The following is a 21,671-nucleotide window of genomic DNA, read 5'->3' on the forward strand; positions in this document are numbered from 1 at the left end:
ATTTTGAAGTACAAATACAAAGGTAAAAAGAGGAATTTGTGCTGAATAAAACTCTTAACTGTTTGTATGTTCCTGAGGGAAATAATGTGAAGCAGATTAACCATCATTTCAGGACAGTTTCTGCTTAATTTATTATTCATAAAAGAGTTGAACTTCCAATGATGAGATATTTCACAGTCAACTTCAAATTTAAAAAGTAAGTATTTCTTTCTATATTTATTAATAAATACAGAACATACATCATTATGTATAAATGTGACAGAATGTTACTTTTCTCCATTTCCTCAAAGACAAAGGGATTGATCATGTAATTTCCATGCAAATATACTCTGACAACAATGAAAGGAGGTTTTACTCATCAAAACAGAATTTTGGGCTGGCCCCTGATAAACTGACACATCTAATTGCTGGGATTTTACATTTACTCATTTATCTTCTGACTGAAGGATTTTTTTTTCCTGCAGACCACGTATTTTTATGTGCTGCAAAATGAATACTCATGCAGTACAATTATTTTTATCACATTATGATAAAGCACTTCAATCAATGCTGTACCATTTTTAATCTCTTTACACAATAGACTCAAGACAGCAAAGACTTTTTGTACCTGTAACTTGACTGATGTTAAATTCAGTAATACCACTGTATCAAAAACTCAGAATTCTTGGAAGGACAACAATTTCTCCTACACTAAAATTTTCAATAGAAAAGGTACCTTTAGAGCTCAAACTTTTCCAGGCAAAAATTCGCTTTATCAAGCAGCAATTCCTAAGCATTTTCTTACAGCTTGCAGGCTTCTGAGGATACTGCTGCAAATCTTCATTCTCTTCATGTGTTTTCTTTTCAGGGGCTAACACTTCCATCCTAAACAGAAACTTAACCTTTAGTTTTCCTTCAGGATATACACACAACTTAAATCCAAAGACTATGGGTAAGGGAGATGGAGGGAGAAGAGATGGACTGGGGATAAAGGGAAAATATTTAGAATTTTATTAACCATTCTCAGCTCACACATTCCTAGTATTAATTAAGTGGAATTAATGTATTAATATTCCTTTGGTTTTAATTATTTATCTGGAATATTAATGTATTTGTAAAATATACAGATGGGGTAAAATCAGATTTTATCTACTGTTTTTTAAAACTCTGATTTTAACTTAAATGATAAAAATTATAAAATATCTCTAGATGGTAAATAAATATTTACCTCTTACCTTCGTCAGTTGTTAGGGTAAAGGAAATAATGTAATCCTCTATGCATGAACCTATTATCCTTCCTATCTTAGCTTGCCTGACATCAGTGTCATAGAGGAGAGCTGCATTCCTCTAGCTGTTACTGAAAGACAGCTGCTCTACCCAGAAAAGATGAATAGTTGGGATTCTGTGCTGCCTTAATGCCACTGTCACTCAAATGCAGAAAAGCAGCTGAGCCACCCCAAGCCAGTTGTACGCTTGGGGACCATTTCTCTACGCTACCTTCTCATTCACACAGGCAGACCCATCAATTTCTACATGGATTATTTTTCTTTCTAGACTGACACTTCGGAGAAGCCAGAGGCCGTTAGCAACAACCAGCACCGACTAGGACCTAACCAAAGCTCTGCTCAGTGGCTACAAAGCGAAGAAAAGGAACCTACCCAGCGTTCCAGGACTCTGGTGCTACTCCAAGGTCACACAGCAGTCCCAAGCAGCGTTCCCGTTCGCTCTTTGGCGAGCTCCTGCCGGAGATGCCGAGGAGATGACTGCTGCTGAGGACAGAGCCACCCTGCCAGCCGCAGCAGCCCTTTGCCAAGCAGCCATGGACTGCACCAGGGGAGCCCTCTGATTACAAACAGAAGCTGTGCCCAGCCTGTGGCTGGACACCAAAGTGGCCTCTTTTTCACTCCCCTCTTTTTCCCCCTCTCACTGCGCTCTCACACACAGTCTGCATCTAACATTATTAAAGGTGATTTGTAAAGGCAAAAGGTAGGAAAGAGCCAAAGGAAAAAAAAGAACAAAAACAAATTGGCACTGTACACACCAGAGTTTGATAAACAAAGCTGACTTTTCAATTGTAAACCTACTGCTTCCTAAAGAAAGCAAGCATAATGGAACACAGCACCTCACTGCCTTCACTTCCATCAGGAGTCCCTTCTGATTATACAAAACAATCAAAGGATGCAAAGGAACAAGTATCCACCTCCTGCAATTTATTTTTTATAAGATATTGGAACTCAAAGTTTTTTTTAATCAGTCAGCTTTGAACTGAATTAATCTTCATGCCAATTACATAGATTTGCAACTTTTATGTTCATGAAGTTTCCTGTGGACATCTGAACTGTGGCTTAAGTATGTTGCTTTGTGCAAAACCCCACACGTATCTATAACAACTGCAGACATCTCAGGTCTATCCACACAGGCTAGGATGATAATTCCACCTCTGGAAACAGCCCATCGATCAGATGTAAGAAAAAAGCTGTCAGTAAATTCTGTCAACAACAAAGCATTTGCCTCAAAAACCGATTTTTAGGCTGCCAAAATAAAGGGAAGCATTTCCATTCAGATTCACACCTAGGGACATATTTCAGGCCCATTTCTATTTAGAACTGAGCAACGCTTGAATTTGCACTGCTGGAACAATGCCTGCTGGTATAAGGTCCCTTGAGTCCATAGCATGACACAGCACTCCAGACATGGCTGTATTCCCATTACAAGCCACTACCAAAGTAAGCTGAATTTCAATATGATAACAGGGTTTTGGAAACTTCTGAAACTTCAGCAGAAAAACTCCTCCCAGTTTAAGCATATTTCACAGGTCTTTTATCTTATATCTCTCAAAAGTGGCATTCTGAGAATAAATATTAATTTTAAATTGGTGTTTACTGTGCTAAGAAATACATTTTCACCACACAATATTCAGTCTGGATTTCCAGATGATTACTGGAACAGAATATTGATTTGCAAGAACAAAACATGAGTGCAAGTTATTACACAGAAATAATAGCTATTTTTAAAAGAGAATGCTCTCAATTCTTCCAACAACCCATTTTTGAATGAAATTAACGTACTCTAGAAACTAGGGTTCATAACTTTAAACACTGGAGGTTCTCTTCTGATCAGCCTGTGCAAGGCATCTGCAGAAAGTCACTCATCTTCTCTGGCGGAACACACCCATATTGCTCCTGTCCAGTAGAAGGAGAAAGCCAATCCTATGCCCATGAGCCCTGGAATAGCACCTTGTAGTATAGCTCTAAACAGCCAAAACTTGAAAGTTGTTCACGTAATTCTAGTTCAAGTCTTCCAGATATAAACCTCCAGAGAAAACCTCCTGCCTGCCAATGTAACAGCCAGCTATAAAATCCCTGATGTTCCAGCTCAAAGGCCAGCTCTCACAACGCATTGTCACACTTCTCAGAGGGCCTCATCTCAGAGATTCATTAGTCCAACGGGAGTGTGAACGGGGAACCAGACACAGGAGACGAGATCAGCCTCTGGGAGAATGATTCCCATGATGGGATAATAAGCAGGAATATAAACTGCCTAGACATGGAGCAACTGTTCACATGCAATGGGAGAGGGTTACTGGATATGCTCCCACATTCGTATTTGAATAAAGCCTTCAGAAGCTACAAGAATACAGAGGACTTTTGCCAGAGATGGGATGTATAAATGCACAAATTTGATAAGAGGGAATGGAGAGGTAGAATCCTTGCTGAAATCTTTAGGGTTTGCTTCCACACATACCCGAAAACCATGTCTTATTTTCCACAGATATGAAGAAATTCAAGTGAGATAAATCTCTAGAAAGACGTATTTTTTCTAAAGCTGGTTCAGATGTCAAAATGTTCAGATTGCACTGTATCTGTTTCCTTACTTCAAACCTTAATCAAGTCCACAGCAATTTTCTTCTATAATAGAAATATACATGAATCAGAAGTTCTGTGCTGTACTAATCATCATGCTATAATTTTGTAATGAGTTTAAAATAAGCTTAAACTGTAGAACTCTAAATTTCAATGTACCACTGAATTTTTTCGAACAAATGATGCTATACTTCATATAATCATAATAATGATTTAGAAAAGGAATTAACATCACTCTTCTGAAAATGTGCATTTGATTTACGTTCTTCTCCTCCTCAGATTGTGTACTGTGACTTTGGGGAAAGGAAATGGACTGACAGTGAATTCCACATTTACAAACCTAAAGACTGCAAAAAATGTATTTCACACAATGTTAGAGAAAAACTGGTCATATTGTAAGTAAAATGAGAAAAGCATGTGTGAAAAGTCAATCCAGACTGCACAGGATCCTTCCTTTCCCAAAATACAGTTCATTACTTCATAATTTAGGTTATGAAATGAAAAAGGAATTTGAAGAGCACTCTACAGAACCTGTGCAACTTTAGGATCTGAGAATGGGGAGATCTTTCAACACGTCAGAAAGAAAATAAACAGACCCATGCACTAGTGGGAGTACCAACAAAAAGACAAATGTAGAGCAATAATCTGCAAAAAGCCTGAAATACCTCTGGTCTGAGCCCTTACAAGTTAGTGCAGCAGTAACCAAGACCCTGAACTCTTCCTGAGCACATACAAGTCAGGAGAAACAAACTGTTTACTGCAGCTGTAACAGTGCTCAGAGACAGGCACTGCCTAAATAAAGCAGGTCTTCATTGTTTCCTGTTACTGGATTTTTATCTGTAATCAGTTCCACCTGAAAGTAAAGCTGGGGTTTTTTTTGTATAATTTTTTTTTATTTCCTATTGATGGTTAAATAACTATTTTTACGAGTGATCTAAATCATACAAGCTAAAAACTCCAGAGAGTCACAAGCTGATGAATCATATAAGGTCTGTGTGACACCACATAGCTACAGATATTTTGAGCAATACTTAGTTGAACTACAAGGAAATTTCTTCTAGCTAGGTGTAAGTGGACATGGGTGTATGAAGATTTTCTTAATATTGCTTGATCAGATTTGATCTTTGGAAAAATGAAATTGAACTTTATATGGATTAATGGAAAACTGTAATTCTTCCCTCAATAATGAAATAGCAGCTGGAAAGAGCAGAGACATAATTATATAGTGAGAAATACCTCCGGAATATTCCAGATGAAACAGTCAAAACTGGCATCTATATGGGATTTGGGGGCAATATTTACAGAACTGTCTAGCTGCATTAGCTGACTACTCTAGCACAAGTATTTCAAGAACTTTCACTGATGACTGTAAAGAAATTGTTTAACTTCAACAAAACTAGATTAAACCAGTGATATCTGGTGAAAACTTTGGGCCACTAGAGACTGCAGCTATAAGTTGTGAAATGAATACTGAAAAGTAGGGCAAGCTTACAGAATCCAGTTTTGGATGAATGTGTGGGTGACTGGTGACATATTAAGGAATATTACAATGAGATACTTCAGAGAAAAAGCAGAGTTTGCTTTGATTTTGTTTTTCTCAGCAGAGGCAAGTTTCAATAGTGTTTTATGATACCTGATTTTGGTAGATGAAGGAAAGAATTTGTGAGTGGAAAGGAAAATTTAATTCTCTTTCTGTAGAATGAAAAATGGAACAGAAAATTATATCAGCAAAAATATATCAGCTATTTATTTACCCCAACTATTTTCAAAGGTTTTACTGTTGCATTAACTTGAACTTCATTTACATTTTTTATCCTTCTCATCATTTGTTTGTCTATTTATAGGAAAAAAATATATAGTTATATAAATACCAGGTGACAAAAGCTTCCTGTATGCTTCAATATTGACTAAAATTTGGGATTCTACTTTTGCCAAAAGAAAACAGGTAAATTTTAATTTGTCTAGAACAAGAGTTGAGCAGTGCTAGTTTCTCTGGAAAGTCTACATTTGAAAATACTACATAAGTATAGAGGAAACCGCGCTTTGTTTATTTCTCATCTCATAAAGGTCATCATCTTTTATATATAAAATGTCTGTTCATGCACAGTGAATCTCAATATTGTAAATGAGGAGAAAAGAAATAGGAATAGTGGAGCAGACTGCTCCAGAATTCTTTTGGTTTTTTTAACTCTGAACATTTTGCTGGGACAACACAGGTTAATAACTGATTTCAGGTTGTATTCAGGCTTAGAGGGAAAACATCTCTGCTCACACACCTTATCTCACAGTGCTGAGTAGGTCACAGAACACCTGGTGGTACCTGCAACAATGAATCAACTGCATCAAGAACAATGAGCAACACAAGCAAGAGCAAAGATTGGTGGGTGGGAATTTCAGAGAGGTCCTTCTCTGTGCCACAGGAATTTCATGTCGTAAGGAGCCCTCTTGGTGTTACAGGTATCAAGGGTTGAGCTCTTATTGGATAATTCAGTAGCCAAACTAAACTGAGAGAAAAGGTTCACCTCCTCTCTGATTATGGTTGTAAGAGACATGCCAGTGACTTGGATATGAGTAGAAAGGATTTTAATATTAATTCATTGTTAATTGCAATTAAAACATTCCTGCTTGTTGTTAGCAGTTGTCTGGAGTGTTTATGTCTACTCCCCTTGGTTATAGTGGTTGGGAGTTTAAGATTTTCAGTGTTAATAAATATTTCTCAGGAAAGAGAAACATAATCTCTTTACTGGTGGAGAATTAGAGTTTCATAGCTGCCAAGAAGCTTTCTTGTCAATATGTCAAAGACTGAGTTTTTACAAGACTTGTTACAGGTACAGAGTAACATTTCATTTTCTAAAATTACAGGAGGAAATTCAATTAATGAGAGGGGATAAAAAGGATATGCAAGCCCTAATAAGTTTTTTAGTTATTTCTAAAAGATTTTTCATAGGTAACATAACAAATTTGAACAGTTGCATGCTATTGCTATGAAAAGCAATGACCCTTAGCAAGTATTTTTTTTAAAAAAACTATTCAGTAAAATCACTAGCTCAGAAAACCCCCTGGGTGGGGTATTCCAAGGCTGAAAAGGTCCATCCTCTGCCCCTGAGAGGGACTCAGGCAGCGGGAGGTCAGGGAGATAACTCCAGTAAGGCAAATGTGCCAAGACTGATCCATTTTCTTTGTGAAAATGGTATAGTCTGATACTTAGAAAGGGTAACAATCTACCAGAAGATGCCGTCAGTGTCATAGCTCATGAAGAATTAATGAGTCTACTGGACTGTTTAACTTCCTAAATGAAGATTTTTTTTTTAATCTCACAGTCACAGGAATATACCCAAGTCCCATATTACTCCATACAAATACGTACTTTGTTTTTTCCACATCATGTAGATCATCATGCCTCAACAAGAAAAACTCCTACTTTAAAAGTCTGAAAACTGAAACAGATGAGAATAAAGCTTTATGAGACTAATCATGGTAGCTTTGTATACAAATTATGGTGTGGCTTAGTATGTTATCTGTCAGAAATATTGACAGATCAAATTGCTTCTTCAGAACTAACAGACTGGGAGACTGGTCCCAAATAATGTGTGAAATAATGTTTTCTGTACCAAAAGTAGTATATAATAAGAGTATAACTTTGGGAAGGACAGACAAAAAGTAGAGGAAATGAATAGAAGTTGGTTACTGGATTAATTTCTGTAAACCTGTGGAAAAGCCAACAAACTCTAAAGAGAAAGTTTCACTAGAATTTGTTGGAAATTATTTGCTCTTGGTTTAAACTGTTATTTTTACAGATTTTACAAGTAACCACATTTATCACTAGCAGTATTAATCACATTTTATGCTTTATAGTAACGATAAAATTGTAAACGCTGTTCTATGATATATAATGCATATGCTTGGCTTTGTAACAGTAAGAGGTATTCATTTTTAAACTGGTCTCAAGTTTATTATACGGACTGGATAAAACCCCTTCCTCCAACTGCCTTGACTTTATTTATAACTCTACATCTATTGTGATCAAAAACATTGACATAAATAGCAGAAGACTCCCAGTTAACTCATAACTATCAGAACTGCATTTCAGATGATCACAGCTTTGGAAAATGCTTCATTTTGCTTTTTCTCAGGCTCCTAATTAGCCCAACATTTGTCAAAATATCCCTAGAAACAAACTGGAATTTCCTTTCTCTGTGGATCTTTATCATTTACATATCATTTATACCTAAAGAAACACAAAACAAATTGCCCATCCCTATTTTGTGGCATAGAGTTTCCAAAAAACACCAAGAATAAATTTGCTCAGGACACATAAGCAATTTTTCTTTTTTCCATACATATAGATCACCCAGTACAGGATAGAGAAATTATGTTCAGTTCTCACATATCCATTTAACTAATTTTTTATAATGCCACAGAATTAGGAACATATGCAGTAAACCTCACAGGGACTGTGACCTATTTATGAACATCCAAGTAGTTTTGGAAGCAGTGAAAAAACCTTACAACTAGCACAGCACTAGGAAAGGGTTCATTAGCATCAACTCCTATCCCAAGAAAAGCTGCTTATCAGACACTGACCTGCAGATGGGGCAGCACTAACAAATGAAGCTAATTGAGCAAGGCAGAACATTTCCACGACCTCTTTTTTTTACCTCCTTGTTTGTATAAACTATTTATTACTAAAACCTGAAATTATTATTTCTACGGCATGGTCTTCTTAATCTGAGGTATTTTCAGACATAAACAGCTTAGAATAAGAAACTGTTATAATAAATCATCTACAAAATGAGTTCCTTACTGCTAACCATCATTGTTGTCTTATTCACTGAAGAACAGAAGCAAAATCGGAATTATTACAAATGCTATAAGGCCATGTTGATAGATGCAGTCCTTTGAATGATTAAAGAAGAGAGAGGAAAAGGGGTGCAGCTGAGCAACTAATGGATTAGCTGAAATGGCAAGCTTCTAAAAATTTATTTGACTGTGAGAAGTATTTATCCATAGTATGGTAACCTAAGAAGGAGCTTGAGGAAATAGAAGAATGCTACTGCACTATATGCTTGGGAAGGGAAGCCAAAAAAAGGTCTGATATTTCGTTTTGGTTTTGAAAAAAACTGATTATAAACCAAGAGAAGTTTTATGATTTCACATTTCAGTAGAATGTAACTCATACATTTACTCCAAAAAGACAAAGAAGCCTCATTTACCAGGGATATATACATTGCTTGGAGACAGTATCCATGAATCAGCATGAACATATTTGTCACTTGGAACCCTGATGAAGTATCAGCTAAACTTCTGAATGATTTTCCATATTCAGAGAAAACAATGCAGACTGGATACGAACTTGCACTTTTAGGCTGCCACATAATGTTGCACTAAATAAAACTACGTTGAAAATTATAATCTCGTTAACTTCATGCTTGTTAACTTACACTCAGCAAAATAATGATAAACATCTCAGAAAAAATGAAATAGAAGATAAAAGAAAAGGTATTTCCAGATAGAATTTAAAGCTATGAGATTATTTGGATATACATGCAAAGACAACAAAGTTATGAAGTAGGTGAAATGAAAGTACTGGAAAATTCTGAATTTTAATAAAGGCTTTCATACGTTCTTATAAAATTTTATTCTTATTAAACTGTTTACAAGTAATTCATATTTTCCTAGATACAAACAGCCTCAAAGATTAAACAGAGGTTGAAAGAACACAAATTCAGAATATAATCAACTGCACTATATTGAGCACACATCATTAGTGCTTGATTTTGTGATATGCTGAGCATTTCCAGGTCTTACAGCGGATAGGAGAGTCATGTAGTGTCCAGCATTTTCCAAGATCAGACTCTGGTGATTATCATACACTGAAAAATTATCATTTGAAACTTTTTTTTTTTTCCATCTATGATTTCTTCCACATCCTGGAGTGAGACCAAAAACAACAGCACATTGAAATTCAAATTGTGGTAAAAGGAGAGGAACTCAGGAAACAGAAAAAACAGTGGCAAGCAAGGAAGTTATTTATTATTTAAGAATGTAATAGGAGGAGCCCTTTTGTGCAATTTTTGGGTGACTACATTCTATATGCAATGTTTAATCACATTATCATTTAGTAAGTTCAATTACTAAGTGACAGGTTTTTGCTGCCTCATGTCAATTAATTCACCTGAATTGTTGTATCTGTTAACACACAGCAAGTTAAAACTGTCTCTTCAGAAACACGTAGTAGCTTTCTCCACTTCTAGGGCTGTCCAGCAATGTTTAGCCTCCCCTACATTAGACCATGTGAACAGTGGTCAAAAACAGTTGCATGTGCCACAGCCACTAAGAAAAGCATCCCAGTTGTTTCTAAATATCTACAGGCCAAGCTGATCAATACTTGCAATTTAGGTTCAAGCTGAACCAGTATCAGGTAGGCTGAGTGCCCCCAGCACTAATCATTTGGGCCACCCATAGAATTGAAAGTGACTACTTTTTAAAGATTTAGTGCATGTTGTGAAAGTGCCTGACAGCAATGGGAACTTCTAAATGCTCGGCTAACTAAGTAAGGCAATTAGTTAGAAAAACTTCTAGTTGTAGTGTCATTTGTGGCTGCAGTTGCTCAGAAAAAATTAACTGAAAACACACAAAATGAGTTACCAAACAAGTAACAACTAAAGGCTTACCATTAAAAGAGACAGCTTTCCTCAGTAATTAGCACACAGAATATCAGCAGTAAAAAAAAGACCCTTTAATAGCCAGGTTCCAGCTATCGATTTTCTGCAGGAGCCTAATGATCCTTATGCTCACTAAATGAGTGGATAAAAGTGTGCCATAGGAGCTAGGAGCTCCTCATCAATTTATTAATCCCCATCTCCAAAACACAAATAAGATTTTTTAAAAATTTAAGTACAGAAACACTGTCTTACATACTTATGTAAGTGTACACTTACGCACTTATATAAATGCACTTATACACTTGCATAAGACTGCACTTCTAGCCACCTAAAATTTCCTCCAGGGCACAGGGTAACCAAATTGTACATCACAGACTATCTACAGTTGCCAGCACTTTCCAGAATTCCCATAACTAGAACACCTGAGAGCTTTTTCTTCCTCAAAATAATCTTGAAATACTGAAACAGAGCTTTTCATTACAGAAAGAACTTTATCAGCACGGCCCTTAATCTAGCAATACATTTACATAAGATTGCGTCAGGGAAAAGCTGATTATTGTATTGCTTTGGGGGGAAAACAGCTTTTTAAAGTGGTTTGGCAGGCCAGCATTATTGACAAAATTGAAATATTGTCATTTGTTAGTATTCAAGGTGTGGTGCTGTCTTTGATTATGTACTGACAACACTTGTTAGATGCCTGTCCAGGTAGAGCAGTGACAGCATATATACAGTGTTACAGTGAAATCCTCAAAGGGAACAGTGAAACAGGGTACTCAGGAACTACAGAAACAGATTCATCAACAGCATGCCTTATTCTCACACTCCCAGATGACAGAGAGCACTCTGCAGACTTCCGCCACTACCTGTCAGAAAATCAAAGCTGTCACTTCCTAGTGAGCTAGCAAACTCACAGAAATCTCCATATTGTGTTGCTACCATAGAGCAGTACTGCAGGAAAGAAATAGAAAAGCTGTAATTTAATAGCCTCACACTTTCTCCATGCAGCAGATCACATATAAATTGGAAGACATATTCGAAAAACAATGAGTCGTCTCATTTTTATCTATATTTATTAAATGAGAGAAAACTCTGCTATTTCTCATAGTTAATGAACAAGAACTATCATTCCTCATTTTCTTCTTTGGAAAAATGCATACATAAAGCAAAATCACAATTCAAAAAGTGAGTCTGGAGTTAGACTATACTAATAAAGGATGAAAAAAATGTGAAATTTCCTGTATTTTTATAGTGCTTATGAAGGCAGCATAACTGAAGACTGCTCATCTTGGGTGAATTATAATAAACTTTATATTCAGTAACTGCACATTTTGACAGCTCAGTAGCAAACACTTAGTTTTTTTATTAACCCAAGGAGCCTGAGAGGATACCAGGGACTTATAGCTGCTACCTGTTGTAGACTTGTCTTCTCAATCAAGTGACATAAAGATGTCTGACACAGTACCTTAGCTACATGCTCTGTTGTCATTTATGTGATCCATGGTAGGGGGCTTGGAACAAGTTGATCTTTTGGGTCCCTTCCAACCCAGGCCATTCAATTATTCTACAACATCCACCAGCTTTCATGTCTTTCAGCTATGTCTCTGTTCATTAAGCTTTACTGTGCCATAGGTAAGATGTTATTAAACATCTGTGCTAGGGGTCACTCATTAATGAGAACACATCTATGAATGGAGAACGGACTAGCTCTTGGTCCGACTTGTCAATTATCTTATCAGCAATTTAAAAGATGCTATTAATTGCTGATATGGACAAATGCAAAGATTGATGAATAAATAACCAGGACATTTCATTGTTACGGGATAAACTCAGCAATTTTTTTTTTCCAGTTCAGCAAAATGCAAAACCACGCTTCTAGGAGCAAAGAATAGAGAGACTTTATCTTTGTTAAAACACAAAAACCCCTCAACCCCTCAGATGAGCATTCTGGTTTAGAGTGCAAACCTCCAAAGAGATCAGAAAACAGAGGAGTAACTTCAAAGAATGACTGCAAAGTAAAGGGAGTAAAGGGATTACTACATCTCTCTGTGAAGACACTCATCAGTGGCAAAGAGATCTGAATATGGAAAACTTTTGAGGCTGATGGATATGGAGCAATTATGATTGAAATGTTAAAAACTCAAGCTAGACAAATCTGGAAAATAAAATAAAATTTTAAAGCAATTAAATATGTGTGGGGATCTCTTTATTGGTTCATTTTGTTAAAAGAAAATCATATTTGAAATACTAATCATGATCCAATTCCTGTGAAAAGACCTCTGCCTGAAGAAGGTCAGCTTAGAAGATTACTGTGATCATCTGTGGATTTAATAAAAATGCTCTTTTTTGCAGATTAAAGGAAAGAGTACTATGTTGTTCTCTCCTCATTTCACAGGTTGCTTGCAAGGTGACCTTCATCATCAAAAAAAAAAAGCCGCAAATAAAAGTATAAAAACAGGAATATAGAACAGCTCTATCTAGCAATTCTATCAGATTTTCTAGTAAATTCAAGAGGTTACAACAATGGTTTTAACATCATTAAATTCTAGCAAGTGAGTTCAAGATTAATCAATTTTTTTAGGATGAAGTAATTTTTCTGCATTTTCCTATGTTGTCCTTCAGCACAGAAGACTGTCAAAGCTCCACACAAATCTGTATGTAATCAGATGATTATAATTTACCACTATGTTAAATGCCCAAGTGATTAAAACACGTGAATAATTGAAGGGATTCCTAATGGACTAATTACAATAATGTTCTTTGGTATATCTCAATTTTCATAGCTTTAGGCAATATCAAGTGGTTAAATTAATAAATCATCTCATAGATTGGATGATTTTCTAGGACCTACAGTTCAGCCCTTGAAGCTATTGGTTAGGAAGGAAGCCATAAACATTGCAAATAATAATGAGATTTTTGACCTTCCACTGTCATGTAAATTGATGTGTGCCTGGCATAGGCAGACTTTGCTGCTAAACTCAAAAGCTTTCAGCTTTGTCATTGTCCCCATCTTGTAATTGGATGTGTTAACTCTAAAAGGGAGTAAAATAGAAGAGCAAAAGCAGGGAACAGTTAGGAAGAAATTCTTTTTCACAAAATATACACATACTGACTTCCTGTAAAAGAAAAATGATTAAATACTTTACAGGAAATGAGGATGCATACTACATGCTGACAATTAATGTATAGAGAACCATACAGGTTATTCTCCAGTTATTCTCCAGTACCTAGCATTTCATACTGTAAAAACCAAGTCAAATTAACGAGCAGTAGTCACTCATACCACTTGACTTTTTTCTTTCAAGCTTTGCCTCTGATATGCTGATTTACTTTCTTTCTTTTTCATTGTGATTTCTATTTGTATTTAATTCATTTCTGGCAGTACTGAGTACTGGAGGTCCACCAGCTGAAATGCTGTGACTCTCAGACAGTATTCAGTGATTCTCACGCTTTGGCAAAGCCACTTCTGTCATATAGGGTGCAATGGCCAAGCAAAACAATGCTAATTTTATCTTTTGCAATGATGACTGAGCATTTTAACTGCAGAGTTGAGCACTTGGTGAAGCACCATTATTGTCCCATACAAGAGATCACAAAACCAGAGATCAAATTAAGTGACTAACTTAGAAATATTGCCAGACTTGGAGGGGCAACAGCAAGCAAAGAAAAATGCTAAATATGTGCGTTGGTAGTAATAAAAAAGAAGGTCCTACAAGCCCCTTGCTCCTGACAGGGTCACCACAGCAGCACTCTGAATCACCAGCAGGAGTGGTGCCACACACTGACAGCAACAGGCCATGGGGATACTGCTGTTTACTGCAGTACAATGCAGTGATGTCTGTGCATCTGCATGTATTAAACAATAACACAAAAATTATTGCAAGGAAAATGAAACTTAAAGAAACTCCTGATTCTGTAGTGAGGGATGGAGATTGAAATGAGTACAGGAAGAAGATGGAGAAGGGAGGGGAAAGGAGAAACAGTATTGCTGCATTAGGATTTTCCATACTAAACCTCTCTTTTAAAATTGAAAATTCAATTTGTGATGCAATACCAATGCTGAGAATTAGAACTACAGTTCATGTAGCATGGCATTATCAAATTTCTTTTTTAATTTCCCTATATTAAAATACTGATAAATGGGAATACTACAAGTCCATGTAAGTAACATGACCGTTGTCCCACAATGCCCCAAACTCTTCTTCTGTCATAGCTTATCATCCAAGAAGAGAAATACTAAGGGTTCAGCATGTGTTTTGAGTTAACAGTTTGCAAAAGGATGAAAGGGTGACTTAGCATCCAGATACTTCTCACAGACCTAATTCTGTAGCACATTAGTATTGCTAAGTACTCTGTGGAGTTCTGATTACTTAGGATAGTTAAATATTATGGCATTTACTATAATAACTTGGTCATTATCACAAACAAATTCTAATTTAGGTGACTGTGTATGACTTTCCTATGCTCCTTTGACAATCCATGAAAAGCATATTGTGGCACTTCATGAGGATCTTTTCAAATAACAATCACACATCCAAGGGAGGTTGTTACTGAACAACTGCATAATGATTCCAGAAAGGAAGATTTTATGATGTCTGAACTGCCAGCACAGGATGAAAACCATTGTAACTCAGTTCATCTTCATGAGACAGAACATTAATTTTCACCTTACCACACTAATGCATACTACTTTCTACTAATTCAAAATGGCCAAATTCACCTAAAAAGAAGAAACACTTGCACTACTGAATAATCTCCAACCTTGCTAAATTCCTGTCAAAATAATTCATGTTCTCATTTTCATTTTAAGTGATACATTAAAATTTGAGTACACACAGGTTTTTGCACCATGACAAATTATTTCTTTCCAGATACTAATTTTTGCTCAAACTCTGTATTAAAAAATCATGTCAGAAGAATTTCAGAGACTGTTTCCATGTAAAAACTGTTAAGCTGAAAACATCACTACATACAGGTCACCTGCAACTATTTATAAATTGCTGTTTTTCATTGTGGTAGTAAAATTTTTTGTGTTGGAAAAAGATACTCTCATTTATAAGATAAAAACCCAAAGAACTGCTGTGTTAGAGAGAAGTAAAAACTAGAGGAGTCATCTGACTTTCAGCACTCAACTTCCCTCATTAAATTGAGTGGGTAAATTCCCTCGATTCGATATACAATGCCAGAACAGAGGGCAATCCAGAATTCCTGCGTGTTCTGCCCCGAACTGTCCTGTTCTGGCTACATTTTCAACCTGATTAAGTGCCTAGAGTTAGGCAGCGTGAATGTATTTCGTTATGTCCACTCAATCGCTATCAAATCCTAACATTCATAGGCACTGTGGGATCATGAAATGCAAAAGAGCCATAAAATTGAAAGTTATATTTCTAGCAGTGCAATGGAAGCCATTAAAAAGCCATTACCTATCAATAGTTGATGTACTCTCAGCTACTTGTAGTGCCCTACTGTAAGGGTGTTTGTGAGTGGAGAAGTTAGGCAGGATGGGGGAACTCAAACAATAACACCTCGGGGTGGGAAGTACTAATTCTTTACAGCAACCACAATATGGCAACCGAACAATAAAATGTATAATCTGCCAAAAAGGCAAGGAGGAAGTTCTACACTATTTCACAACTCGTCTGAAGCAGATTGCATATCCATTTCACAGAACGTCCGTTCCAAATGCTCCTGCCTAGAGGCTGCCATCCCTTACTGGATTATGGAAGTACCTAATGGCTCCAGTATATTAGGTACTATACAAACACATATTAAGAAATATTTCTTTTTCCTATGAACAACAATAAAAATAGGCAAAATGAAGGCCAGGCATAAGGTTGCATTGATTTTCTCTGTTTGACAGATGGGAAATGGAAGCCCAGTGAGAGTGAATGATTTGCCTGAGGCAGCATGCAGCAAAGACAGGAATTTGACCTAGACAGCTCAAGTTCCAGACCAGTGCCTTCTCTCATTAATATCTGCTTCTTTCTGCATTTTTTTGGCAATAATCTAGCAAGAGAAGGAGCACCGCTCTGGCCCAGGTTTAATAGGATCACAGTCTTAAAATGATACTCAGGATTCAGAAACTTCAAAACTCAGATGATAAATTTTAAGCTGTATTGATTTCAGTTTCTTCCCTCATCTTCCATGTTCTTTAAATCCTCTCCAGTAATTTGATTCAAGAGTAGAAGGAGGTCCTTTGAGAGCATGTGAAACAGTATTTCAGTTTAACCACTAATGTGATTTTTCATCAATCAAATATTAAATACCTGAAATGAACTTGAACTATAAGAAATGTTTCTGACGACGGTTCAAAAGATGTACATCTCTACAGTTCTGCAAATAGACAACAGATTCACTTTTGTGTCACAACACGGAGTGATTATCTTTTGTGCTTCATACATCCATCTTCTGAACTATGAGAAATTAAAACAACAGTAAACATGGTTAAAAAACAAAAAAACTGTTTTAGATAAGATAGCTGCAGACAGCATTTGTACGAGAGGTTTTTCTATCATTTTCTGCAAGGCAGAAATCACATATATTAGAATAAACATAAATAAACACATAAACATAGAATAAACAGTAATGGTCAAATTTCAAAGTTTTCAGAGGATCAGTACTTATATTAAGCTCTAAGCCTATACAATATAATGAATTACATATTTGTGAGCTTTGTTTGAAAGAAAGAGTTTTAAAATAATAAATTAAAAGAACAATGTGCCAAATATTCAGCTGGTGACAATCACTAGAATTCAACAAAAATTTTGTGGAAACAAAACTCCCTAATAAAACACTAAACTACTTGATAATAGAATGCTATGTAAATACTCACTTTAGTTTAAAGAAATTAACTTTATGAGATGTGTCAAAAAATGCAACCTAGATGGCTTTTGTTTTTAAGAAAATATTGTTTCTTTGAGTCCTGGTAAATGGTCTGAAGTCCTACTGCTGGGATAACGGCAAAATTATATCCTCAGCTGAAAAAAGCAGTGATGGAAGAAGCAGGGTAAATAAGGCAGCAAAAATAGAGAGCTTACACAATCTCCTTGGTGTCTATTGATTTCCATAAGCAAGTCCTGAAAATCTGATCCTATTTACTGCAAGTTAATTATCCACACCACTTGGAATATGGAAAAACAAGTCATTACCATTGCAAAAAGAGTCAAGAAACTTTGAAAATAATATACTGAATGCATGTATAATACAAATGATGAGCAAATTTATAAATTTAAATAATTCAAGAGAAAGGAGCCTGATAATAAATCCCCCAAAATATCAGGAAAAAGTCATAATCTTCAACCTTCTAATTTTATCATCGCCAGAAGAGGCCTTGTGGCAAAAGATGTCAATCCCAAAGCCACAGCTTTGCCACTCTGACACTTCTTATAAAACCTAAAAATTAGTTTTTAGGCTACTTAAATCAAGAACCTAGGCAACTGAGTGAAAGACTGAATAAAGAGAAATGTTGGTATAATAACTGGTCGCAAGAAATACTTCTCAAAACTTTTGGACAATTCACAGAGCATAATTACCCATGAATAAAGAACCTCCTGCCTAAGCAGCTCAAAAATAGGAAGATAATTGCCATCCGAATATTATTCACTGGTTTGTTTGGGCTTTTTTCTTCTAACAATGAATACATTAAGAACCACTCAGCCTTCCAGGGAAAAGTTAAGGAACTGTCACTGGTGTGGGAGGAAATCAACAAATATATTCCTGTCTCCTAAATAACTCCCATTGCTGTCATACTTCTTCCTTGCTTGCAAAAAAGGTTTATTCCTGGTATACCTGAGTAGTCAAAGGTAGAAACAAACCAAGTTCAGATCTAGGCTGCCTGTATGGTTGGAGGGGAGCCTGTAAGAGCAGTTTAGGTGTAATTGATCCTTCCAGCCTACTAACAATAAGAACACACGGTTCTCTCAAAGTTGTGGGGCTCCTAGCTTGAGCCACAGCAGAGCAGAAGGTTCCCTGCTGAAGAGCTGGGTCTCCTATGCACTGTCATCAATGAGATTGTCCAGAATCAAACCTTTCCTGCACAGCTGAAAGCTGTAATTCAACCTAACCTTGACCTGTTTTCACCGTGAAACACAAATATTCATAACTAAAGGGACATTTTTTCTAGATAACTTTTTATCTTAATTGCATTGCAAAGTTTTCTTTCCAATAGTAAGAAAAGATCCCTCTCCATGCTTTACGACAAAGGTTGAACATTTCTCCCCTACATAAAGACCTGTGATGTTTCATCCCAGTGCAATCAAGATTAAGGGAGTTATAAGTTGAAATTAAACATCTGCAGATAAACATTACATTTCATCAGTTGCAGTAGCAGATGTAGTTGATTACTGGAATTTGAAAATAGAAAACATAACGGCAAAGCTTTAGATTGAAGTAATTATACTGCAATAATTATATGGAATTGAGTTTATTATATTACAAGGTAGTTTTAACATCTGAGCCATTTAAAATATATGCTGGCTAGGACTGAAGTTGAAGTCTCCCTCAGATGCGATATAAAAAGCAGATTAAACTAAACATTCTAAAAGCGTGTCTGTGAGATAGTCTATTTTGCAACCCAGTTAAATGCAAGGTTACTCTACTGCACTCAGATCAAAGATATTTAAAGTAGATAATATTAAATCAAAATATATTTAGGAAATTAATTAATCACATTATGAACTAACATCAAAATATTACAGAATTATTACTTCAATTAATGGAAAAAAGTATCAGGGTTTTTTTTTCCTATTATCAAGTCTGACAACCTGCAAGTTTAGTAATGATTATGACAGGAAGACATAACTTTTATCACAACGGATTTTGGAGGATACTGAATTCAAGTATTATAATCCTGTTAAGACTTCTGATTCTTAGTGTTTATTAAACTCCGTCATGAAGTGTTGGTTTTGAGCTCTTTTTTGCTTTGGTTTGGTTTTGGAGGGGAGGTAAATTTTACAATATATGTAATAATATATGTAATATATTATTGTAATATATTGTAATATTGTAATATTGTAATATATGTAATAAATAATATTTAATCCTCTTCTGGAAAGTGTAAGCTTATCCCAGAAACAGACCCACATGAATCCTCTCCACCCTTTGCATTTTACAGCTGTTTCTCTGCTCCAAAGCTTCATGGCCAGTACTTCCATACCTTCAACGTTCAGAGGTTATAACGACTTTGAGTCAATAAAATATCTCCATGTAGAAAAACACCTCGATTCCAGGACTCAGCAAATGCTTAATCCCCATAGATGAGTCTAGAAAAAAACACTTTTCTAAATGTAACCCAAGGCAAAGTGAAAGGGAGACTGGACATTTCTTCATGATTCCCCAACACATCTTATAAAAATGGCCTAATTTGAAAGTGGATTGACTTTATATACTTGAATGCTTGAGGAACTGTACTTTTATGGTACCTAGAAAACCTGAAAAGACAGGAACCAAGCAGGGGGACACTTTTTGGCTTTGGGTATAATCAGCTCTGAGCACAGAAAATTTCTGAACCATAATTAGCATTCAGCTAACTTTGTGTGAGCTGCCTGATGTGGGCACATAAAAATTTTTCCTTTTAACTAACTGATAAAGGGAGAGAGGTAGGTTTAATGCTGCAGAACTTTAGAATACTTATAAAAAGAAGAAATTAAAGTTCAAAGAAAAATCATTTATATAATCTCCAGCAGTGCACATTATTAAAAGCTATTCATATACTATGCACTGGATGGCAACCGAATTCTCTTGCTTAATTTGCACCCAAATTACCACAGCAGTAAGCCTCAAACTAAGAAGATAGCAGAAATACTGTAATCTACAGCTTTAAAGCAATCCAGACATTGATATGGCCAGATGGTAACAGAAAATCTAAGAAGAAAGCAACAAATGAAGCACAGCAGTCTCTTCATTTGTGGTCTGACATGGCTTTTCTGGTTCCTCGGAAACCACCTGTGGCACCTCTCCCACCGTCTTAAATAGTTTTAAGAATCAGATCTTTGGTTCTAAGAGAGAACTGGAAACTAAATGTCTTCCTTTGCAGAGTTCAGAATAATTCTAAATTTTGTTTGCATGGCATAAGACTAGACATGTCTCCCATCTTTTCTAAGAAAATAAGTAGCTTCTGCTCTTCTGCATCTAGACCATATTTTTTCCTTTCTTTTCCCATATTTGCATGTAAAAGAACAGGGATATTTTATTCTACACACATTGCAAAATGAAACAATAATTTCTGTAGTAAAATCTAGAAAGTTTTAATTTTACTTTCACAGGAAATAGGATATATCACATTTCTTTATCCTAACATATTGATTCAAATATCAATGTATTCAACAATATTTTTCCAATTATATTGGGGAAAGAAATCAAATCATGTTGAAAAAATATCCAACATTTGCATTTTTTCTATGCCTACTATTTAAACAATCTAGAAAAAAGCAGGATATATTACTGAATATAAGTACTTGCTCCACTTAAATCCATAAAATAAAATAAAAATAAAATATAAATGCTCCATTTATATCCATAAAATATTACATTTTAGTCTTCAAATCTAATTTTCTGCTCATTTTTGATCAACACTTCTTAGAATTAAAATAGAATAATATTTGTGCAGTAACTTTATATCCATTTATTAGCTTGTTAACCCCAGATTATTAGAAAGTCTTTGAAGACTCTATTATTTTGATAGTAAAATAACCAAAATCTTCAGTTGTTCTAAAAATTCATTGGGAAAAAAAAAGACATAAATGAACAAAAATTGCACCTCTTGATGTCATCAGTTCTGCTAAATTTAACAGTTACAAAATATGCAACAGCAGATTTTTTTATACACGAAAATTATGTACTACCATTTTTAACCAATCCTGAACTTCATTCATAAATGCATTTGATATTTAAAATAATTAGCAGGATAAAAATATGCAAAAGTATTAAATATATTTCCAAGGCCCCCAAATCCACTAAAAACGTCTATTTATACATTTCCAAGCTGTTTGAGAAGGCATTTTCATCTACTGAAAGGAAGGTAAATCAGTAATCACTGCTGGTTCTTCAAAAGTCAATAGTAAAAGACATCACAGGTCTATCAGACTTTTCTAAACAGTTCTCATGTCCAGGAAGTTCCCAGATCATTGCAAAGCCACACAATTACTTAAAAATCCAACACAAGTGTCAT

The 21,671-nt window shown here is 35.6% G+C and overlaps 1 protein-coding gene across 5 annotated transcripts in view; it reads right to left on the reverse strand.

The window, feature by feature from the left end:
- KCNIP4 (potassium voltage-gated channel interacting protein 4) overlaps positions 1-21,671 on the reverse strand; it is a 386,258-nt gene that overhangs the window by 341,900 nt on the left and 22,687 nt on the right. The window contains exons 1-2 of one of the 5 annotated variants that reach the window (XM_088056852.1): positions 1,638-1,753; positions 716-864 (exon numbers count right to left, since the gene is read on the reverse strand). The exons of 3 other annotated variants lie outside the window; for them this stretch is intronic. In XM_088056852.1, the coding sequence (XP_087912978.1) occupies positions 716-863 (148 nt within the window). In that variant the 5' untranslated portion in view covers position 864; positions 1,638-1,753. Of the gene's footprint in view, positions 1-715; positions 865-1,214; positions 1,331-1,637; positions 1,754-21,671 lie in introns of those variants that run through there. One more of the 5 variants, XM_005517802.3, reaches the window with a different exon arrangement.

Source organism: Pseudopodoces humilis, chromosome 6, assembly GCF_049639895.1.
Source record: "Pseudopodoces humilis isolate 2021_Gansu_Grassland_sample_001 chromosome 6, ASM4963989v1, whole genome shotgun sequence".
Taxonomy (NCBI): Eukaryota; Metazoa; Chordata; class Aves; order Passeriformes; family Paridae; genus Pseudopodoces; species Pseudopodoces humilis.